General features: G+C 42.9%; 3 protein-coding genes across 10 annotated transcripts in view; 2 read left to right on the plus strand and 1 right to left on the minus strand.

The window, feature by feature from the left end:
• Positions 1-7,486, minus strand: part of PITPNC1 (phosphatidylinositol transfer protein cytoplasmic 1) — a 90,701-nt gene extending 83,215 nt beyond the window's left edge. Inside the window, exons 1-2 of one of the 4 annotated variants that reach the window (XM_035342335.1) lie at positions 7,295-7,486; positions 6,450-6,506 (exon numbers count right to left, since the gene is read on the minus strand). In XM_035342335.1, coding sequence (XP_035198226.1) covers positions 6,450-6,506; positions 7,295-7,348 — 111 coding nt within the window. In that variant the 5' untranslated portion in view covers positions 7,349-7,486. Of the gene's footprint in view, positions 1-4,035; positions 4,730-6,449; positions 6,507-7,294 lie in introns of those variants that run through there. The other 3 variants (XM_035342333.1, XM_035342337.1, XM_035342334.1) reach the window with 3 other exon arrangements.
• A 136-nt stretch (positions 7,487-7,622) lies between these two features.
• Positions 7,623-16,060, plus strand: PSMD12 (proteasome 26S subunit, non-ATPase 12). Of its 2 annotated transcripts, XM_035342331.1 has the most exons (11): positions 7,624-7,798; positions 9,774-9,833; positions 10,056-10,184; positions 10,684-10,791; positions 11,719-11,823; positions 12,244-12,393; positions 12,550-12,684; positions 13,239-13,351; positions 13,719-13,893; positions 14,420-14,497; positions 15,629-16,060. In XM_035342331.1, exons 1-11 carry the CDS (start codon positions 7,691-7,693, stop codon positions 15,836-15,838), a joined length of 1,371 nt encoding a protein of 456 aa, XP_035198222.1. In that variant the 5' UTR covers positions 7,624-7,690; the 3' UTR covers positions 15,839-16,060. The 2 variants fall into 2 exon arrangements, with proteins under 2 accessions (XP_035198223.1, XP_035198222.1); XM_035342332.1 differs by lacking the exon at positions 15,629-16,060 and having other exon boundaries at positions 7,623-7,798; positions 14,365-14,497.
• Positions 16,061-20,873: 4,813 nt separating this feature from the next.
• The window catches only part of HELZ (helicase with zinc finger), an 87,191-nt gene continuing 86,949 nt past the window's right edge, over positions 20,874-21,115 (plus strand). For 2 of the 4 annotated variants that reach the window (XM_035342326.1, XM_035342327.1), the window contains exon 1: positions 20,874-20,992. Coding sequence is in view for 1 of the 4 variants with exons in the window: in XM_035342328.1 (XP_035198219.1) it covers positions 20,986-20,992 (7 nt within the window). In the remaining 3 variants the exon portion in view is untranslated. The remainder of the gene's footprint in view (positions 20,993-21,115) is intronic. The other 2 variants (XM_035342328.1, XM_035342329.1) reach the window with 2 other exon arrangements.

The raw sequence follows: 21,115 nt of genomic DNA on the forward strand, positions 1-21,115 counted from the left end.
CTTTTTGTTGTAAATCATTATGTGCATTTAAGAACCCTTTGCAGGTCTCTGCTTGTTTGTATTTATGACAATACAGCTGTTCCTGCATAGCTCATTCAGGCAGTGCTCCCCCACAGATCAGCCTTAGCTTTTATTTAAAGCATAGAATGGGGGCAATTCCACCAGCTTCAGCAGAGATAATCTTGCTTGAGATAAAGAACAAAGGAAAGAAGAACCTTTCTGGGTGTTTTTGTTTGTTTGTTTTGATCTTAGTTTAGATACTAGCCATACATACATAGTGCTGAACTAACAGAAATGTTGATAGTCATCCCCATTTTCAAGGAAAAAACCTTATGACTACCGTTTATTTTATATTCAGCTTTAAAATACATGCAAGCTAGCTTCACATCTTTATTAGCATTTTACAGCAGTGACAACTCCATTTTCAACAGGATCCAGCAAAAATGTCTTTCCACCTACTCCTCTAAAGAATATCACTTTCCACACAAATCATCAACTTCACTGTACTTCATCTCTTCTAAAATAAAGTTCAGTAAGATGCTAACCTCTCAGATTTGTTCTACATTTTCACATAAAAGTAGCTCTAAAGCACAAAAACCCCCCACATATAATCCTTCCCGTGAAGAAAAGTATGATGGAATTATGATTTGCAATGAGACATGAGACTGAGAATTTTTTGGCATCTCAGCTCTTTTCAATTGCTTGGCGCTCTCTTCACTTGCTTAAGAATGTGTTTTCAACAGATGATATTTTAGAAAAACACAATGTAGCCTGTTATAAGATTCTCTTGTATGATGGAGCTATTTGTAAGAATGAACAAATAAATTAAAATGTAAGAAGAAAAATAATCAAAGAGGCAAGCTCATTTATTAATTGCAGCTGGGCTGAAGACTGCAACATATCCTAAGAATTAGTGCAATAGATTTTACTTGCTTTATGTATGATGAAAATACATAATACATACTTGCTTTATGTATTCATGAAAATGAATGTCTTTTTGTAATTTATGAGGTCTCAGTTTTAACAAAAAGGACTGAATTTGCAAGCATGCATCCCAGAAGTACCACAAATGAGGTACAGAGTGATTTCTAATTGGCAATCTTACTGGTTTATTCATGCAACAGCTACATTCTGACCTAATTTGCAAAGTTCTTCCAGTAGTTGTTATTATTTTGCTTAGAAGTTAACATGACATTTCCTTTCTCAAATTATTTCAAGGCTAATTGGGCAGCTTGTAACAATATATATACGTAACAGCCCTTAAGAACTGTCGATATAAATACAGTTTAATGAGTATGCCTCAGCCTTGAATAAGTACTATAGCATGGTGCCACAGCATCTCAGCAAGCGCTCTTGAAGCAACCTGTCTTTGGTGCTCATGGATGAGGAACAAAGATAAAATCATAGACTCTAAGATGCACCGCTGCCTACTGTATCCTAGCACAAAATACACAGGAAGAGTTAAGTCAGTGATCAACATTTCTTAGGAAATATTTAGTGTCAAGAAAGCACTCGACATCCAAGCTGACAGGTAAACAAACAAGGCTTCCATTAATATTTGAGCATCTTATCTAATAAGGGAATCAATGAAAGAACGCCCCAAGAAGTCTCTGCAGTAGCTAAGGAAAACCAGCTGTACAGAAATTCCTGTCTACATCATCTGATTATTTTCACAGAAATGGCACAGGAAACCACTCCAATTTTGGTGACAACATAACGCTACCAACTAAAGAAGGAGTACCTCCTATTTATGGATAACCAATAAGTCAGTGCTAAAAGAGAAAGCTCTTCAGAGAAGCTTTTGAACACATGTGCAAGGTGCACAGGCCAAAAGCCAGAATTTTCAAACAGCAGAAAAAACAGAGTTGTAAAGCCCAAGTAAGGAAGGCAGCACAAGGAGGGAAGCCAAGCAGCTGCCTAGGTAACAACTGCATTTTTCACATACCTGTTGAAACCTACAACCTCAAGAATACTTAGGTGCTTGACTCCCACTACACGCTAGGTACCTAGGTGCCACTGCAGATCAGGGCCTAGTGTGACAATCCTGCGAGAAAAAGCATAAGCTTCATTTCCATCAAATCTCACTTAATTTCAGAGTGACTTAGTACCTTGCAGAAGGCAGTTTGGGCCTCTCAGAACCAAAATGGCTTCTGAAGGGCAAGCACTGCCCCTAGATGCTCTCCTGAGGACTGCATAACGCTTCGCCTGCACAGTCCCAAAAATATACATTATTGGCAGTCAGTACAAAACTAGAGGTCAAATAAGGTAACACCTTCAGAGACTGTAGGAGACGTCACAAAAATGCACCACTGTGAGAAATACAGTGCAGGACAGTTTTAGTACATAAATAGTATCAAAAAAAGTCTGGCAATTTTAAAGTTTTGTCACTGTTTTATAATTAATAATGAAATTCATTCTAAATACCAGACATGTCCTAGGTCCCTCAAAGTCATCTCAGCTGCAGCTCTTAGATTAGATGGATGATTCAACATAAAAGAACCTACAAGATACATAAGCATCTTTACTAATTCTGTAAACGTTCTTGAGAATGAGAGACTTCCATCACCTTCTGCCTCACTGCACATCAACCCATCTAGTGTAGGGAATTTTTTCAACTTTTCTCTATCCAGAAATCTTGTTTTCAAGAATTTTTCAAAATAAACTAGATCTGTTCCCTTTTGATGACATAATTAAATGCGATTAACTAAGTGTGGTAGCCTGAGGGCATTGGCAACTGGCTTGGATGAAGCATTGTCTATGCTACAATAACACCCAAACCAAGTAAGACTATGTATTGAACAAACACCATCCAGCATCACATTGTGTTTTCTAACTTGGATGGAGAAATGCTTCAATTCAGAATGTTGCCTATTTACTGACACATAAGTGGTGCATTTGGGTCCTGCTCTCAGGAGAAGCACGAGCAGGCTGGTCATAATTCAGGGTTTAAATTCTCAGTTTTAAGGAGCTGTTAACTCGCCCCATCTGAAGACAGGGACAGAGGGTCCAAACAACTGCTGTGCAGCACTAGTGAGGAGCCCTCCGCACACACTGCGAGGAGGAAAACCATGCCGCGCAGCGACGCCCTTGCTCATGGGCATTTAAGCAAAACCCACGAGGTAGTTTGCAAAATAAATGTATTTGGTTATAAATACGGGGTCGGGGGGCTTTGTCCGTGCTAACCACCACCCGCCCCAGCCAGCGCAGCTTTCCCGCGCCCGCGCGAAGCAGCGCGAGGGGCGTGGCCATGACCGAGGGGGCGTGGCCATAACGGAGGGGGCGGGGCAGTGGCGCCTCCTGGCGGCGGCGCGCTCGGGGGGCTCCGGGAGCGCGGCGCTGCCCCGCCAGGCGCCTGCCCTCGGGGGCCGCTGCCCGGCACCGTGTCGGCGACAGGCGACAGAGCACGGCCGGGCCTTCCGCTGCCTGTTGCGCCCGCGGGCCCCGCTGTCTGTGGGCACAAGCGAGTAGGCGGCACGGGCATCGCGGGGGGGTGCTGCTGTCCTAAGGCAGCAAGCTGGCAGGTCACACGCCTAACCCCTAACGCGGGCATTAGGATGGGGACGAAAAGCGGTTTGACTTTCAGTTGTTTCTTTACACGACACAAAAAGTTTCACTAGGAAATTACCGCTAGCTAGCCTACCTGTGCCAGAGTTTCAGGCCAGTCCCATCTGCGAGGATATTTTAAGCAAAGGTGAAGATATTTTTAGAATCTGGGTTTTGGACAAATGCTTTACGAGGCACAGGATTTCAGCACGAAGCGTTCCCTTGCCAATATGCTTAAGGTTCTTCTTAAAGGTCTGGTTGCAGATCTTTCTAACACCTGGGCGCCACAAAGCTTTCGATACGCTTCACTTACCTTCGTTCCTGCGGGATTCCTTTATTTTGCAATAACAAGGCGCCTCTCCCGCCAATCATACGACCAAGTTTGTTACGCGAAGAAAAACCGCTCGGTAAAACAGACACGACCTCAACTTGCCTTGGAAGAGCAAAGCCTGGGTGGGTGAGAGCCTGGCCGCCAGCAGCGGCGGAGCTTACCTCCTCAACTGTCAGAGGCATGCAGATCCGGTACTCCTTCATGAGCATATTCCTGCTGCCTCGGTGCGCACCGGCAAACTGGGAGAAAAGTGGTTATTTCTGCACGATGATCACGCCAAAAAAAAAAATGTAAAAAAAAAATATAAAAATAATCAAGCCTCTTTTCTCTGGGCAGTGTGTCCGCAGGAGGGTAAGGCGACCATCCAGGAGGGCTGACCGGGCGAGAAGCAAAAGCGACAGAAGCAAAACCGACAGGAGCGCTCCTCTCTCGCAGCCCTTCCTCCTTCAGGCTGCGATCATGTGAATTTCCCACACGCACGCAGGGCTGTGTACAAAGAACCCCAACCCCGGGCGCCGCCGCACACTCAGAGCCATCCGTCGGAAGCGTGCGAGAGCGGCAGCCCCTGGCGGCTCCGCCAACACACGCCCGGGGCTCCGAAAAGCCCGGAGGAGCCCCGAAAGGCGGCTGGGAGGCTGCGGTGCCAGACAAAGGCTCTTTCTAACGCTTCCGAAGGCGGCTCCCCGCTGCTCACCGCTGGGCCGAGGGAAGGGGGGGGATGCTGGAGGGGGGAGGCGGTGCGGTGCGAGCCGATCCGATGCGAGCCGGCGGCGAGGAGCGGCTGGGGCTGGGGCTGGAGCCGGGGGCACGGAGCGGCTGCAGCGGCGGCCCCGGCGGGGCTGACATCACGGCGCGGCAGGAAGGAGGGCGGGGGGACCGGGGGGAATGAGGAGGGGGGGGGACCGGGGGGGAACCGGGGTAGAACCAGGGAGAACCGGGGGGAGAGCAGGGGGGATCCGGGCAGCCGCCGCCTCTCAGGAGGCTTTAAACAACCCGGAGGGGCCGGGCTGGACCCCGCGGGGGTCTCCCTGCGGTGCCCGCTTTGGGGCGCTCTGTGGCACCGCGCAGAGCCGCAGCCCCCCCGGCCCCCTCCCCGGTACGAGGGGACCGCCGGCTTCAGGGCACGGCGAGAGGCGAGCGCAGGATGTGGAGGCCTCACCCATTTCCCCTCTGGTCAGCGCCTCGCTATCGGGCGGCGGATTTTGCAACGCAAATAAAAGCGGGTTTTGTATCGGCTGCTTGCTTTCAAACGCCACGCACGGAGTTCGGCGAAAAACCACCGCCTTCCTCCTGAGGAACAACGCCAGGGCCAGCGGGGGGGCTTTCTTTCCCTTTCCCACTTTGTCAGTTACATTTTTTTTACATGCTTGCCTTTTATTTCTTTCTGAGAAATACAAGCATTATTAAATTTCAACCTGATACGCTTGCAAGCCAAATTCTGAAACTAACAAAGAAACCTGAACTCTTACATAACTGCACGTAAATCATCAAACATTTGTATCGCTGCTTCTCCTGTAAGCAAATGGCTATAGAGCACGTATTGCAGAGCAGTGCTGTGACTGCAATATGAAAACAGAAAGCGCTGTACAGATAACGGGAGAAGACGCCAGCATTTATAACTCATTTATCTGCAAAGACAGAACTGATGAAATACCATATTTGGGACAGTTAAACGTGAATTCGGGTCTACAATGAAATGTTTCATAACGAGAAGGAGCAAAACCCCTCATTGGTTCCAAATGTACATTTCAAAGCGATGTACACAATTTTGAGCCCAGAGAGGACACAGTGCCATCTCCTGGAGCTAACAATATCACTTTTCGATTCCATCCCATTAACGGCACGATATTTCACACACCCTGACTTTCTGGTGAAGTACAAACACCTACACAAAGAGAAAATCTGGGAGCTCTGCTAATAGCCTGGGTTTTCAACTGAGGTATGAACAATGCAGCTAATGAGCCTTCTATTTCAAATCTGACAACAGCCATTTATTTATATCCTCCCTGTAGCTATAATTTATAATGTTGGCAGTAATATTCATGAAACTCCTATGAAGAATAGCCTAAACAAGGCAGTAACTGCAATATTACCTACAAATGGGAGAGATCCAAATTCAGATCCAAAATAATTACTGCAATTTTAAGTGATTTGTTACTGACTACATTAATTTGGAAAAAATCTGGATTTCTGCTGAAAAACTGTGTAAAAATTTGAACTGCTTTGCATAGGACCTTGGTGCTACTCAATTGCTAAATAAAATGGAAATGAAAATTACATACCCACTGCAAAACATTCTTAAATCACCTCAGATTTACTGCCACAAATACACCTTGTTCTTGTGCTGTCTGCACATACACACGGAGAAAAAAGCAGTGACCCTAGTAATAACCTTTACAACTCCCAAATATGACTGCTGTCTTGGGCCTCTGTAAAAAGCATGCTTATCAAATGCTTTTAGAGGACATGCTGAGAGAGGAAACTTCTAGCTCTAGCTATCCAGGAAGTTTCTGCTAAGCATACCTGCCTGAATTTTGGTTATTTTATGTGAATTGTCAGAAATTACTGCTCTTACCTCTGCAACATGCTCTCTGTGATCAGTTGGAAAAATCACCCATCTTTCATTTCTGACCTGGGTGAAAAAAAAAAATAAAAATGCAAGCATTATAATGCATACTGGACACTAATTCCAGATGGACTTGTGTCAGTAAAATGTCAATTTCTAATGAGACAGTGAAAATCAAACTAGTTCATCTATTTTACTAAGGGCTTTTAATTTTTTAAAAAATATTTTTGAACCATTCAGGAAGTCTACACTGGATGCAAAAGCTGCATCCTCATCTCCCATCATACCCGTGCAGGTAAAATAAGATAACAGCCGCAGTACGCACTGCTTCCATTTGTCTTTTACTCACTCTCTCAACCAGAACTACTGCGTCTGGATGTTCAATGAGATTAACATCTGCCTTTCAACTTCCCTGAAAGCCATCGCTCCCTATCCATCAACTGTAGAACCATGCTCATGTTACAGTGAGCTGAAAGAATGACATTTTATAATTCTTAATAAACAGCCAGAGCTCTGTAAAAAATCCTACATGGTTAGATATAGGAAGCAACTCTTAAAGTCTGTGATACATGCAGGTATTTTTGATACTTAGGTCAAGTAATAACTAAAAATGATTAAGGATAATGGATAAAATGTTTGAATTCAAACAGAAAATGATGTGAGGTCCACAGCCTGTGCTGTAGCTTCATTTTCCCCTTGCTAATTGGAAAGCATGTATCAAGTTCTCTCACAAAACATGGTATCGTGGATCTGAATTTCTCAACTGAATTACCCTGACCTTGCACCAGTACAGCTGATACAGCAGCCAAGCCCCAATTCTGTAGTTAAAAGGCTCAAGCGGTTATCCTCAATACCTCTTTGCCACATGAAGGTTCTGTTACAGCACGTAACGCAGACTGCAATTTCATGCCAACTTAAGTTTTTCTGGGAGCTTTAAGCAATGCCCAGAGACACAGTGCTTTCACTGAGGAGCGTTTCCCTTGCAGTAATTTGTTAACAAACACGAAAGAATTTGTGGGGATGCCCGCAGTGACGAGACCCCCTCACGCCTCGAGCCCCACCTGGGGCACTGAGGCGCCGCGCGGCCTCACGCCAGGGGGCCTGCGGCGCCCGAGCTGTCCGCGGCGCTGCCTGCGCGGCGCTGCACGGGGAGCGGGGGCCTTCCTCCGGGCTGTCCCGGCCGCGCCTGCGCGCGGCGCCCGCCCGCTTCCGGTGAGTGTTGGCGGGGGCCGCGCAGCGGGGACGCGGCCATGGCGGAGGGCGGCGCGGAGCGGGCCGACGGCCGCATCGTCAAAATGGAGGTGGATTACAGCGCGACGGTGGACCAGCGGCTGCCCGAGTGCGAGCGGCTGGCGCAGGTGCGTGAGGGGAGCGGGAGGAAGGCGGCCGGGGAAGATGGGCTGAGTCATGGCGCGGGGCGGGCTAGGCCGCGCTCGGGTTGAGGCCCGGCGGGGCCACGGGGACGGGGACAGGACAGGGTCAGGCAGGGCAGGCGGTGCAGCCGTCTCTCGCCCCACGGCCCCGTGCTAAGGGGTCCGGTGCTCCTTGGGGAAGGGGAGAAGCCGAGGATCCTAAAAAAACTGGAGTCATCAAGGTTGGCAGAAAGCTCCCAGATCGCCTGGTCCAGCCGTCCCCCTGTCACCAATGTCACCCGCTGAGCCATGTCCCCAAGCACCACATCCAGTCTTTCCTTCAACACCCCCAGGGACGGTGAATGCCCCACCTCCCTGAGCAACCCGTCCCAACGTTTGACTGCTCTTTCTGGGCAGAAACGTCTTCTCATTTCCAACCTGAGCCTCCCCTGGCACAACTTGGCCATTCTCTCTAGTACTGCCGCTGGTTATCTGCGAGAAGCAGGCACCACTTTAGCACTTGGCTGTCAACCTGTGGCGGGGGGCGATGAGGGCAGATGCCTGGCTGAAGCCTCATGAGTGAGGCAAAGGGACAGGGCTGGGATGGGGCTGGTCTGCCACAGGGACGGGGCTTTTCCCCGCTGCCACTTTCCGCCTGCAGCGTGGCGTGGCAGGCGCATGGCAGCTGCTTGCTCATCCTGCTGTGCGCCACCAATGTCTTGGTGTAATAGGTCCCGTGTCAGGTTGGACAGGCAGCTCTTTGCACCGGTGTCACTCGGTTATGTCCGTGCCCCAAAAGACTGGAGTGGGGGGATGGAGCCATGGCAGGGTGCTGAGGGACAGCCTGCTGAGCACACATGGATGCGCACCCAGCTACAGAGCGTGTTGCCGATGGGGTCTCAGAGGGAATCATGCACGTGGGGTATTGTATTTTGAGGTTCCTTTCTGGCCCTGCTACGTAGGCTAGAGATTCTTACATGTCTCAAACTTCAGAACTGTCAGGCGGGATTTGCTCGTGTCCTGTTCCAGTAGGATGGCATGGGATTCCTTACATGCTGCCAGTGCTCTGGGAGATCCGTCTGTGTTGTCAGAGACACGGACTGTAAAGTGTGTTGTAGGATTTTAAAGGCAGTAGCCTGAAGATAGGTAAACTGCATCTTATGCTGTCTGACAGAATTGCATGGAGTAGGCACAGCTGTTTTATCCCACCAGCAGAGCCCTGCATAACTATGGGCACCCTGGCTGCGTTTCATTGCCACAGAATTCCGTGGCAGTCCAACCACATTCCTGACAAACCACTGCAGAGTTCGCAAGAATTTCAGTGGCATTAGGTACACTTAATGAAGCAAATTTTCATTTTCTTTCTTCTGTCATTAATCTCCTAGTTTCTAAACATTTAGCTGTCCCAAAGTCACTACGGGCTGTCATAAATTCTCCCATATAAATATTTTTCATGAGCTATTTGCTATGAATTACAGTTTAGGACTAAGGTTACTTTATGGTAACTCATTCTCTCTGAAAAAGGCCAATATAGTTCTCAAACCCCCAAAAGCAGGACTATGGTAATTACATGCCTGGACTGTAAGGCATGTAGTTCATGTTTTCTGTAATGTGCTGTTAGAGAGATATGAATATGGATTAAAGTAACTTTTTTTCCACAGGTATTTGCTTGCATATCTGTTCTCACTTAAAGCTTTGTTTTGGTTAGGATAGAAATCAGTCTTACATCTAGTTAGTGAGCATGAGGTAACCAAACCTGTCTGCAACTTGCTAGGTTTCTTCCTCTAGACAGACAACTTCTAGTTTGTGTTAGGCAAAACCGGTACCTTTCTAGGTTCTAATCTCTGCATAAAAAGGTTAGAGCACAGGCTGGTCTGTGTTTTTTTACTTATGTAAGAATTGGAGCTACTTCCAATTTAAACTGACCTGTATTCTTCAGTCATGGTGATAATTCTTTTATTCTTTTATTCTATTGTATTAGGAGGGGAGACTGCAAGAAGTAATCGAAAACCTGCTCTCCTTGGAGAAACAAACACGGACGGTAAGCAGCATGTGGCGTGCAGCAAGTATGCTGGGTTTGCTTACAGTCCCTCTGTCTCACTGCATTAAAGTCGTGAAGAGGGTTGGGGTATCACTCTTTTGTTGTCCTTACCAGTGAGGCTAGATGTAACAGATTTTTATTCTTCTTTGTATCGTGAAGTGCAAGTATTAAAGGTGTGCAGGCTGTTCATCCCATCACTAATGTGCTGTTTGTTTGTTACAGGCATCTGACATGGTTTCCACATCACGGATCTTAGTGGCTATAGTGAAAATGTGTTATGAAGCTAAAGACTGGGATGCTCTTAATGAAAATATTATTCTTCTGTCAAAGAGAAGAAGTCAGTTAAAACAGGTGAATAAAATTGTATTTGGAGCTACATTATATACATACCTGATTCCTCCTTGGGTGCAGAGACTTTTCTGACTTACCAGCACCTGCCAGATTACGCTGTAATTAGCTTTTGCTGGCATATTTTTGTAGACATACAAATACCAATAATGAAACTCATGTCTGGCATTAATCTGTCTTCACTTTGTACCTGAGCTCCATGTGATCCATTTTGTCATTCTTTGCAACACAGCTGTGGCTTTTCTGCATGACAGTGCTTTCAGACAGTGGTTCATCTTTACGCTCCTAGACAGTCTAAGTCATAGACACATTCTTAATTTTTCATGTTCACTTGTGGTATACATTAAACACTTACTGTGATTTATTGTTATGAAATAAGGGGTATACTTTACACGCTTGCTTTTGAAACTGTCATACTCCGGAATTCAGTTGTCTGAAAAATCAATTATTTGAATGCCTTTGAGAAACCTAAAAATATTTTTCTTGTCTGTTACTGTATTAGGCAGTTGCTAAAATGGTCCAGCAGTGCTGCACTTACGTTGAAGACATCACAGACTTACCAGTCAAACTGCGCTTAATTGACACGTTGCGTATGGTTACAGAAGGAAAAGTAAGATTTTGTTTTAAGACTGAATGTCTAACAGGTAGAATAAAAATGCTCACTTTCTTTCCAAGCGTAGCTTCTTAATATTATTTTTAATTTTGTTCAAATAAGAGCAAAAGTGTATTTTTAATGTGGGAATGAAAATAGTGCATTTTCTTTCCCAGAAAGACTGCAGATATTTTCCAGATTTCATATTTAAATGACTTGCTGAAATGCCCCTTAAATTTCCACAAATTAGATATTTGTACGTATTATTAATACAAAGTGCTATTTATTTTTCACTTTTTATGGTGATAAATATTTGAATTTGTTACAGGAATGGGCAGTTTAAATTAATTTCTTTTTCACTTAGCAAAGTGTTATGTACAGTTACAGTAACCACAAGGTGATAACAAAGCATTATACCAAGTTAATTATTTTCTGTAATACTCCTTGCATTTTTTAAAAAAATCTTTTCTGGATTAAAGCACGTTTGAATTAATGTTCTGGCTTTTGCCTCTTCAAAGGTAGTCTGAATTATTAGTGATCAAATATTTTTGCCTTATAGATGGTTAGGAGTGCGTGAAATAATGCAAATTATTGCATTAATACTCAGTACGTATTAACCATTACTATCTTCATTTCATACCTCTTTCAATATATTCTGCCAGACAAATTATTTAATTTGCATTGCAGATTCTTCTGTTTGTGTAAAGAATGGTGGAGAAATTTAGACATTTTTAATATTAATTTGGTCCAAATACTTCCAGTGTGTAACCCATCCGTTATATTTCATCTGTATTTTGTGGACAGTATCAGTATAGTATATGTCCACACATGAAATTAATTACTTGTATGAAAACATAAACTGTATGTCTTAGGAGGGTTGTGATCTTAGAGTTTATGCTCTTCTTTAGAAAATTCCAATATTTAAATTGCCAATTCTGATTTCAGATATATGTGGAAATTGAACGTGCTCGTCTGACAAAGACACTTGCAACAATAAAGGAACAGAACGGTGAAGTGAAAGAGGCTGCCTCTATTCTGCAAGAATTGCAGGTAACTTGCCATGCAACTCAAAATTGCATCGGTTATAAAAAATATTACTGACTGCTCGTAATTATTGTTAGAAATATAATCAGGTACATCTGCAGAAATGTCTGGAATGAGATTAACTGTGATGAGTGAAAGTGTAATTCCATTTTAACTGCTTTTGTTAGTCTAGTGGTTAAATTGCATGGAATATTTCCCATTTGGAAGACAAATTTCAATTCACTAAGTATTGCAGTGAGTTTAGTGTTAGTGAATTTTTCTCATGTCAGTAAGGGCTATAATTCAAAATTGAGTAAGCTTTTCTCCATTTTTACTTGCTCTGGAATAGCTGTTTTTTTTTTTGTGTGTGTGTGTGAATCATGTTATGCTTCTCTGTTTTACATGATTTGACTTTGACAGTACTAAACAGTTAAACTTTAATTTCAGGTGGAAACCTATGGTTCAATGGAGAAGAAAGAACGTGTTGAATTTATCTTGGAGCAGATGAGGCTCTGTCTAGCTGTAAAAGACTATATCCGGACTCAAATTATCAGCAAAAAAATTAATACTAAATTTTTCCAAGAAGAAAACACGGAAGTAAGTTGTTGGAGGATTTGTTTTCCCCTATTTTAATCTAACGTGCTTCTCTTTGGGTTCAAGTGTATTTGAATCTTCTGTTTTATGGAATCCATTTGGATTTAATTTACATGATTCATAGAGCTGTTTTAATTTTATTGTTTGATACTGTTTCAGAAACTAAAATTAAAATACTACAACCTAATGATCCAGCTGGATCAACATGAAGGCTCCTACCTCTCCATCTGTAAGCACTACAGAGCCATTTATGATACTCCATGTATTCAAGCTGAGAGCGAAAAGTGGCAGCAGGTAAAAAAACAACAAAACAAAACAAAAACACTACATACAAAATGTCTGTATTTTCCTGTGACAAATACACGTTTCATTACCAGATGAATTTTCAACAGATTAAATAGCTCTTAAGTCTGTTGTTGTTTTTAATTGCTATCTTAGCAAGTTGTGTAGCTGAAAACAAGTATAATAAAGTTGATTTCAAAAGAATATTTATAACTAACATTTTTACTATATATTGTCTTTGAAATCTTGAGATTCTTTTCTTGTTTTGCGGAAGTGCAGAAATTAAAAACAGCTTTCCAAGTAGTCTAAATGATACCATTGTGTATGCAATATAAATGTTAGGTATTTAAATTCTTTTAAAGCTATTTATTTGAAACGTTCAAATTTCAGTTAACCTGTATCAATTTAAATTTACCACTGTGAAGGAAGGTTCATTTCTACAAGATTACATCAATTTAACTTTTAATATGCTTAGCTTAACCTTTTACATGTTAAATTCTAAGGTCTGCGAGTAGTTTTCAACCCTTCTGTTTAATTAAAAAACCTCACTCTTTTCTATTGAACAGGCACTGAAGAGCGTTGTTCTTTATGTTATTCTTTCACCGTATGACAATGAGCAATCTGATTTGGTGCACAGAATTAGTAGTGACAAAAAGCTAGAAGAAATCCCGAAGTATAAGTAAGTGCTCTTTTTAATATACGATTCTTAGGCAAAAAGCATTTCTTACAAGTAGTCGCGCAAGTGAAATCTGTCTACTGTAAACATTTCAGAATTTAATGCTGTATGAAAAATACTGCAAAAATTTAATGATTGTGCAAGTTACAAGTTAAAATAAATGTTTCTGCAAGAGAAAAATCATTATTAGAAACACTGTCTGACATTAGCTGCCCCCTGATAGTGTGAAGTGTGAGATAGTACTTGTGAAAAACTATGAATATTAATGGTAATAAAATTAAAACATTTAAAGATATTTTGCTGATCTATTTAAGCATGAAATAAGCCTTACTGGTAAAGGAATGTAAATCAACTTTACTAAACCATTTAGAGACCTCCTCAAACTATTTACCACCATGGAACTGATGCGATGGACTGCCCTAGTTGAAGAATATGGGAAGGAATTGAGAGAAGGATCCCTTGACAGTCCTGCAACAGATGTTTTTGGCTGTACAGAGGAAGGTGAAAAGAGATGGAAAGATTTAAAGAATAGAGTTGTGGAACATGTAAGTATGGCAGATTCCGTAATAATTAGCTATGTATGCTATGCCTGAACTAAAAGTACTTTTTGCTTGACATGTTTTGTTTACAAAGGTGTTTTCTTTTAATGTAGGAAAGCAGCAGATAAGTTGCATTTTCCATTACGTTACATTTTTCAACATTTTCTTTGTTCATACCTGCATATTACAGATAGATACTTGGCACAATGGCCAGAAAAAAAGAGCACATTGTGCTGAAATTGTGAGATTTAGCCTTCAGATGTCAATAGAGCAAAAACTTAAGTCTTGTTGCCTATCAAGTTAATAATTGGTTGATTTCATTACTTAATAATTTGTCACACAGAGACTATTACAAGCACCTATACCTACTACAAGCACCTGTTGGTCCACAGCTCATTTACATACTTTATGCTGGACTGCCATTAGAGCACTACAGCTCCTAATCTGCTTTTAACATTGACTTTTATATTTTTGCAGCCTGCTTCAATTATTTTTTGCACATAACCCTCTACTCTGAACACTTTTATTCCAGAATATTAGAATAATGGCTAAATATTATACCAGAATTACAATGAAGAGAATGGCACAGCTCCTTGATCTGTCCGTTGATGTAAGTATTGCCTTGCTTATACTCGTTTCATAAAGGGAATAGAAATGCATGTGTGTGTGTTTTTGTAAAAATGTAAGTATTCAGCAGAGTAACATTCTCTTTTAATTTCAGTTTTTGGTTTCTCTTTTTAGCTTAAAAAGCTTTGAAAGTAGTGCCACAGAGCATCACTGCATTCTATTTCTGCATTGCCTGTAAAACATAGCATTGTAGAAATACACTGCTTGGAACAAAATTCTCAGGATTTATACTCATGCATTTATGAATGTTCATGGATATAGTATCTGTTGCTACTTGTATATATATCTGCCTTTGTATCATCTTTCCAGCTCTCCTGGCATCATCCTTAGTTTAATTCCTCTATTTGTGCTACCAGTGCATTTCAGCTTTTACCAGGAAGAACACAGTGTCCTGTAGTGATATACACACAGCATTAAATGAACCTTAGTTATGAGAGAAGCAGTGAACAGCCTGTTGGGAACAGTAGTATGTTACACCAAATATTTATTACTTTGTCTCTACTACTCAATGAAACACCCTGAGTGTATTTTCATTGCCTTTATGGGAGTTAAAAAACAGTTTTTCAATCCAGACAGAACTGAATGTCATGGTGCATGTGCCCATATGGCAAAAGCTGATGCTCAAAATTCATTTATGCTCAAGGTCATATTTAAATGTTGGAGCTTCTTATCTTATATTTCAGTGGGAAAACTCTTGTCAATGAGTGATTAAATTTGATTGAAGATACAGGGTTTCTCACCAGCAATTCACATGGATTTTTCTGTCTTGCTTGTCAGAAGGGTTGGTCTGATAACTGCGTTGCCAAGTACTCCAAAGTGTAAAAGTCTGTTGGTGTGGTACATTAAACTTTTAATTTCATGAAAGACGATCAGATATAGATCAAATAAGGGAGGGAAAAAAGGTTTGTGAATAGATGGTGCTAGTAGCTTGCTTCGCCCATGTGTAATATTAAAGTATTGTGTTGTTTTTTTAAATACATTATTACTACAGATGGATTTCTTTTAAGTATAATGACAGCCTTGTTCCTTGTGCATTAATGCTGTTTGGGAGGAATTCTGATGCTTTGAAGATGCAAATGCTATTTTCGTGACTTAGTGCTGTTTGTCTTTGCAGGAATCGGAGGAGTTTCTGTCTAACCTAGTAGTTAATAAGACCATCTTTGCTAAAGTAGACAGGCTTGCAGGAATTATCAATTTTCAGAGGCCTAAGGATCCAAACAATATACTGAATGACTGGTCTCACAAGCTGAACTCACTGATGGCCCTAGTTAACAAAACCACGCATCTCATTGCCAAAGAGGAGATGATACATAACTTGCAGTAAGGTGCCTCAATAATCTCAGTGCTTTTAAAGAAGGCATTAAATCTTCATAATAGAGACTATTATTACAGTGTGTATATGTTTTTTTTTTCTCCCTGTCAAACCTTCCTGGACTAAAATTTAGAACATAATTCCCGTTGACAGTTAAGTTCCCTTGATTGTTCCGTTGTTTTTTTTGCTACAATTGGTGAAAGAACATAATAAAACTGTATTGCCTGTATAATAGCAGTCTTGTGATTTATTCTTTTCCATTTTTACCTGTATTTGTCTAATGCATGATTTTGTGCTTATTTTCGAGACTGTGATTGAGAGGACATACTGTAAATAAAACAAAAGTCTAGGGTTTAACAGTAGCATGCACTGAGGTAACTGGTGTTAATATTATATTATGTCAGAGGTCAAAATAAAGGCCTGCCAGCTTCTTAAAAAATGCATTGGATGTGTTTGATCATGACAGCATGGGATTAAACCATTGCATTCATCTGAATTTTGTAATTCATCTCACCTCAATGTACCCTCAACACCCCCTTAGTGCTCTTTGCTTCTTAAGACCCTCATTTTGTGGATCAAAGGCAAAAATGAATTAGTTTGAATATCCTTACTGTAGAAATTGTATGTGTTTAAGGAGTTTGTGTTGAAGAAATATTATCCCTGGATAATTATGTAGAAAGATTAAAGTTGAGATCATTTATTCGTTAGAGGACACTGGACGAATTCCAGGGGAATTTTCATGCTGGAGAATCAAAACTTGCTACTCTTCGGTCTAACAATCAGACATTAATGACTGCCTAGAAACAGATTACTTGATTGTTTAATAAGCTGAAGCACTGCCGTTGCTATCTAACCTAAGGTCTACCACTGACTTGTTTGTGGCAGAGGGTAAACCACGTAACTTCTGTTAGTTTCCCATGGTTGGTGATTCTGAAGGGAGTTAAAGAAAAATATAAAGATCTAGTGTGCTAGGACAATAAAAACATTGCATCTCTTACTGATCTCTTACTGCAATCACTCTGGAGCTTCTATTGAGAAAGACCTCTTGTTTTGTTTTCCAGAGGTGAAAGATGCCTGCTGGCATGTTAGGCTGCAGGGTCAGTGAGGCAATTCTGTACTGAATGTACTGTGTGTTTATTAATTGTACATGTTAATTGTAATGGTGTTTCCTGTATTCTGAAGTTAGACATCACAAGTGGAACCGATTGAAAAATGAGTTTTCTATGTTGGAATTTAAGAAACGCCATTTCTCAGAAACAGGAGTGAATTCTATCATAGAATGGAAATCAGTTTTCTGAATTTCCTGGGAAAGCAAAAGTCCAAGGAGAAAGGGAAAAAAAAAAAAAAGCAGCAGCATAAGTTTGAAATAATTAAAATAGTTTTGTTTTGAAAATGTAGAAACTAAACTATAGCTGTGATTCCAAGTGCACAACTCATGGGAGAGCCAGAACTCTAGGGCTTTTTGGCTAGCAGCTTTCCATTAGCCCTGAAGCAAGTGGGGGTTTCTAAGTTTCCAACTCTTCCAGAATTTGTGCCACACCTTTCAGAACTCTGCTCAGATCTTTGCTTCATGGCAGGGAGCCTAGTAGCCCTAAGTGGCCCCAGGTTTTCAAACTCATGCTTTTTGGCAAGGAGCCTAGATTCTCCAAGGTCCTTGGCATGGCTCCTAGCTTCACAGAATAGGGAGAACTCCTGTGAGCAGTCATGATTTACAGAATACTGACTTAAGGGTAGGGAGACTAGATGTATTAGTACCTTCTGTACAGGGCTTCCTTGCAGTCCTCTGGAGGTTAAGCTCTAAATTTCCACCAAGAAGCTGTAGTTTTCAGATCTGAAAATATTTCAGAATCTTAAAATGTGTAAAAATAGAATTGAACTTGGTTTTGTTGCATTTTTTTAAGTCCTAGTATTACAAATTAGTCCCTAGAAATATCACTTGCTGCACTTCTGAGGATCTGAGTCCCATCAAATCTCATGATGCTCACCAGAGATTCATTGTTTTTGTCCTTCTCATGCCTCCCCATTGTGACTGTGGCATTTCTGATATTTCCAACTGCTACTGTTGCTTTTCTTCTGCTCCCAGACTCAAATGTGATCCACCATTCCTGGTCTTGGGCAGAAAAGCGTGCTGCAACCAGTACAAAAACTCACATTCCTCAGCAGAAGCCTAGTACTCTCCTCTTGTCATAAAATGCCATTAGTGAGCATTGCACAGGGGGATTCCAGGAACTTAGGACAGTTCTGGAAACATGAGTAGTCAGCACATAACATCTGTTTCTGTGTCTAGCCTGCGCTGAGGGAAGACCTGGTTTCTCAACTCAGCCTGTAGAGTTGTAATGGTGTGTTTGATCACAGAGGTTGGAAGCCAAAATAGCAACTTCCACATAATACCCACTAAGGAGGGAGAAACCTCCTACAACAGCAGTTATTATGATAAGCTTATTTCCTTAAGTTATCCTTTAATATCAACATTTTCGTTTAATATTGTATTGAAACATGTCAATAAAAGCCACATGAAGCCTCTTTCCTTTGTGTGACTGCTTGCTCGTGGCATGCTCTGCCTCCTGTGCTGTTATAACAGAAGTGGCTCTGAAACTGAAGTTTAGTTATATTATGGTCCTGTGGATGCAAGATCTCATCCATCAGGCTAGTTGCTCTATGATTTGTACTTTGAGCAAGATTTCCAAGGTTTGTGAATGCTCAGGGCCCTAAATTTGTTTTGGATCAACAGTCCTCATCTTTCTATCTGGTAAAAAGACTATGGAAGAGCTTAGAGGGGGTACCACACGGAAACAATGCAGTTACTCCAATCGTGCAGGCTCCGTGGTAAGTACTTGAACAAAATAGTGCTTGGCAGCCAACCCCACTTCAGAGCTCTTGGCTCTCTGTAGCCTCTGGCATGTCCACTTAGGGTTTCTGCAGTACAATTAACCGGTCCACAAAATAGAGTAAAACCTACTTCATATGGGGGCTAAGAGGTTTAAGTAACAAGATCCTAACAAGCAGCGGGTGTAGGGTCACAGTCTCCACGCTGTTTTATACGCGGCACTTATTCTGAGTTTGGGGATTCCCCTGCTGCCACCATCTTTTCCCAGCTCCTTTATGGGCTGTTTCGGCAGTGCTGAGTTGCCATTGTTTTTCCAGCAGTCTTTGCCTTTCAGTGCTTTCAATCTGAGAAGTTCAATGCAACAGATATAGCAAAAAGCAGGAAAAATGATGTCCATCGCTGAACAAATCTTTCCCCCTGCAACTCAGTCACTAGCTACATGTTTTTTTCTAGTACTATATAAAGAGATGTTTTCTGAAAAGTGATTCAAAAGTTAATGATAGCTTATGTGAAAAATAAACCCAGCAACTTTCTGTATCACCCCAAACTGAACTCCAGAGGGTATATGGAAGTTTTTATGTAAGTCATGCTATTTTCCACCTTTTTTTTTAAAAAAAAGGGAAAACTTCCTTGCGTTTTCTAACAAAAAAATATCATCTGTAATACAAAAGCACACTAGCAACTGAACAGAACCAACCTCCAAAATAAAAGCACTAATTCCATTTCAACAGCCTAGTCAAAGTTAGTTATGTGGTTTCACCTTTATCTGTTTCACTGTAACCACCCTCTTCCTCGCTGCAGGGCACTGCCTGGCCTGCAGAGCACCCATGGAAAAAACATTTAACTCACTGCATGCCTTCTAGGCTCTTCGGGGGCCGGTGTCTGAGGCAGGCAGCTGCTGCAGACCAGCAGAGATGGCCCAGGGCAGGTTCCACCGGAGAGGTTTTGTCCTCCTGAAATGGCGTCTGCTGGGTTGAGGCTGGGACCAACGACGCTCTCCTCCGGCACAACCTTCAGTAGGGCACTGAAACAGTCAACGATATCTGTAAAGTCGAACTGAAAAGTGGATTGATTTAAGTCTGGAGCTTCAAATGCAAAGGATTTCTTCTTCAAATTTATTTCCTTCTGTATTTACATTTTTGCAAGGAGCTTTCTCTTTATAAATGTATTGCTGCTGAATATTGAAAACACTCTTGGGCGCAAGTATCTTCTTGCAGTGGCAATGCATCAGAGGCTCGGCTGGTGGTTATTCTTCAAAGAGTTAGGAGGCGTTAAATGTAAATTTAAATATAAATGTATTTAGGAAAATCCAATACCAAAATGATCTGAATCTTCTAATTATTTTAATTAAAGTAGAAGGAAGAGCTTTTAAAAAACACCGGGATCCTGTTTTTTTGATGACCTTTCTGAACACGCTGAAGCAAGCTGCTTTCCCCCACCTTGTCACCATTTGTCCTAACTCCTGATGGCCAAAGCACCGTGAGGGGCACCCATCTGCGGCCTCCAAGCCAGGAACACACTGAAAAACCCAGTTTGCAACCCAGTGTAGGTATGAAGAACTGACTGCCAAACATTTTGAAAACCCAGCTACCAGGGAAGATTACTCTGTGAAAATAAAACTGTTACGCAAAGCAGTTTTGGGGATTCACGCGCAGCTAGCAACGCGCTGCCACCGGTCCTTCAGCAAAACCAGACGGAGGTTTCCAACCACGACGCTGTGTGTGGGGTGCTCAGGCACCGAACTGCAGCCTGTGCAAGTTTAAGAGCCGAAATTAAAATTAAATTATAATAATTTAAAGCAGAAACCCGGGGAGAGCCCCGCTGTTCTCCCCCCCCCCCCCAAGACGTGGTGTCGCAGCTGACCGGCAGGCCCCGGTACCCTTACCTGAGGGCCGGGACCCGCCGGGCCTGGCAGCTGCTGCGTGTGGAGGCAGCGAGGCAGGACTCCGGGGAGGGGGCAAAAACAAATAACAAATAAAAGGAAGGGGACGAAAAAAAAATAAAAGGAAAGGGGAATAAAAACAAAATACGGCGCTCGCCCGGCTTCCAGCTCGGCGGTGCCCCCTCACTCCAGCGGCTGGCTTGAGGGGAGAGCCGTGGGCGGCGGCCCCAGGCCTCGCTGCGGGCGGCGGAGGCCCCGGTGTTAATCCCGGTCCCGGTGGCGGCCCCAATCCCGGCCCCAATCCCGGTCCCAGTCCCGGTCCCAATCCCGGCCCCAATCCCGGTCCCAGTCCCGGTCCCAGTCCCGGCCCGGCCCCGCCGCCGGGGGAGGGCTTTCCCACAATGCTTTGTGGGGCCGTTGACAAGTGGATCCAAGATGGCGTAGAAAGTAATGACAGGTAAGTCCGGACTTCCCCAGCCGCCCCCCGCGGGGGCCGGGACCGGCGGGGCCGGGCCTCGAGGTGCCGCCAGGAGCCCCCGGGAGCTGCGTGAGGGGAGATCCTCCTCCCCCCGCCGCCCCT

The sequence above is a fragment of the Oxyura jamaicensis genome, chromosome 18, assembly GCF_011077185.1.
Source record: "Oxyura jamaicensis isolate SHBP4307 breed ruddy duck chromosome 18, BPBGC_Ojam_1.0, whole genome shotgun sequence".
NCBI classification, from domain to species: Eukaryota; Metazoa; Chordata; class Aves; order Anseriformes; family Anatidae; genus Oxyura; species Oxyura jamaicensis.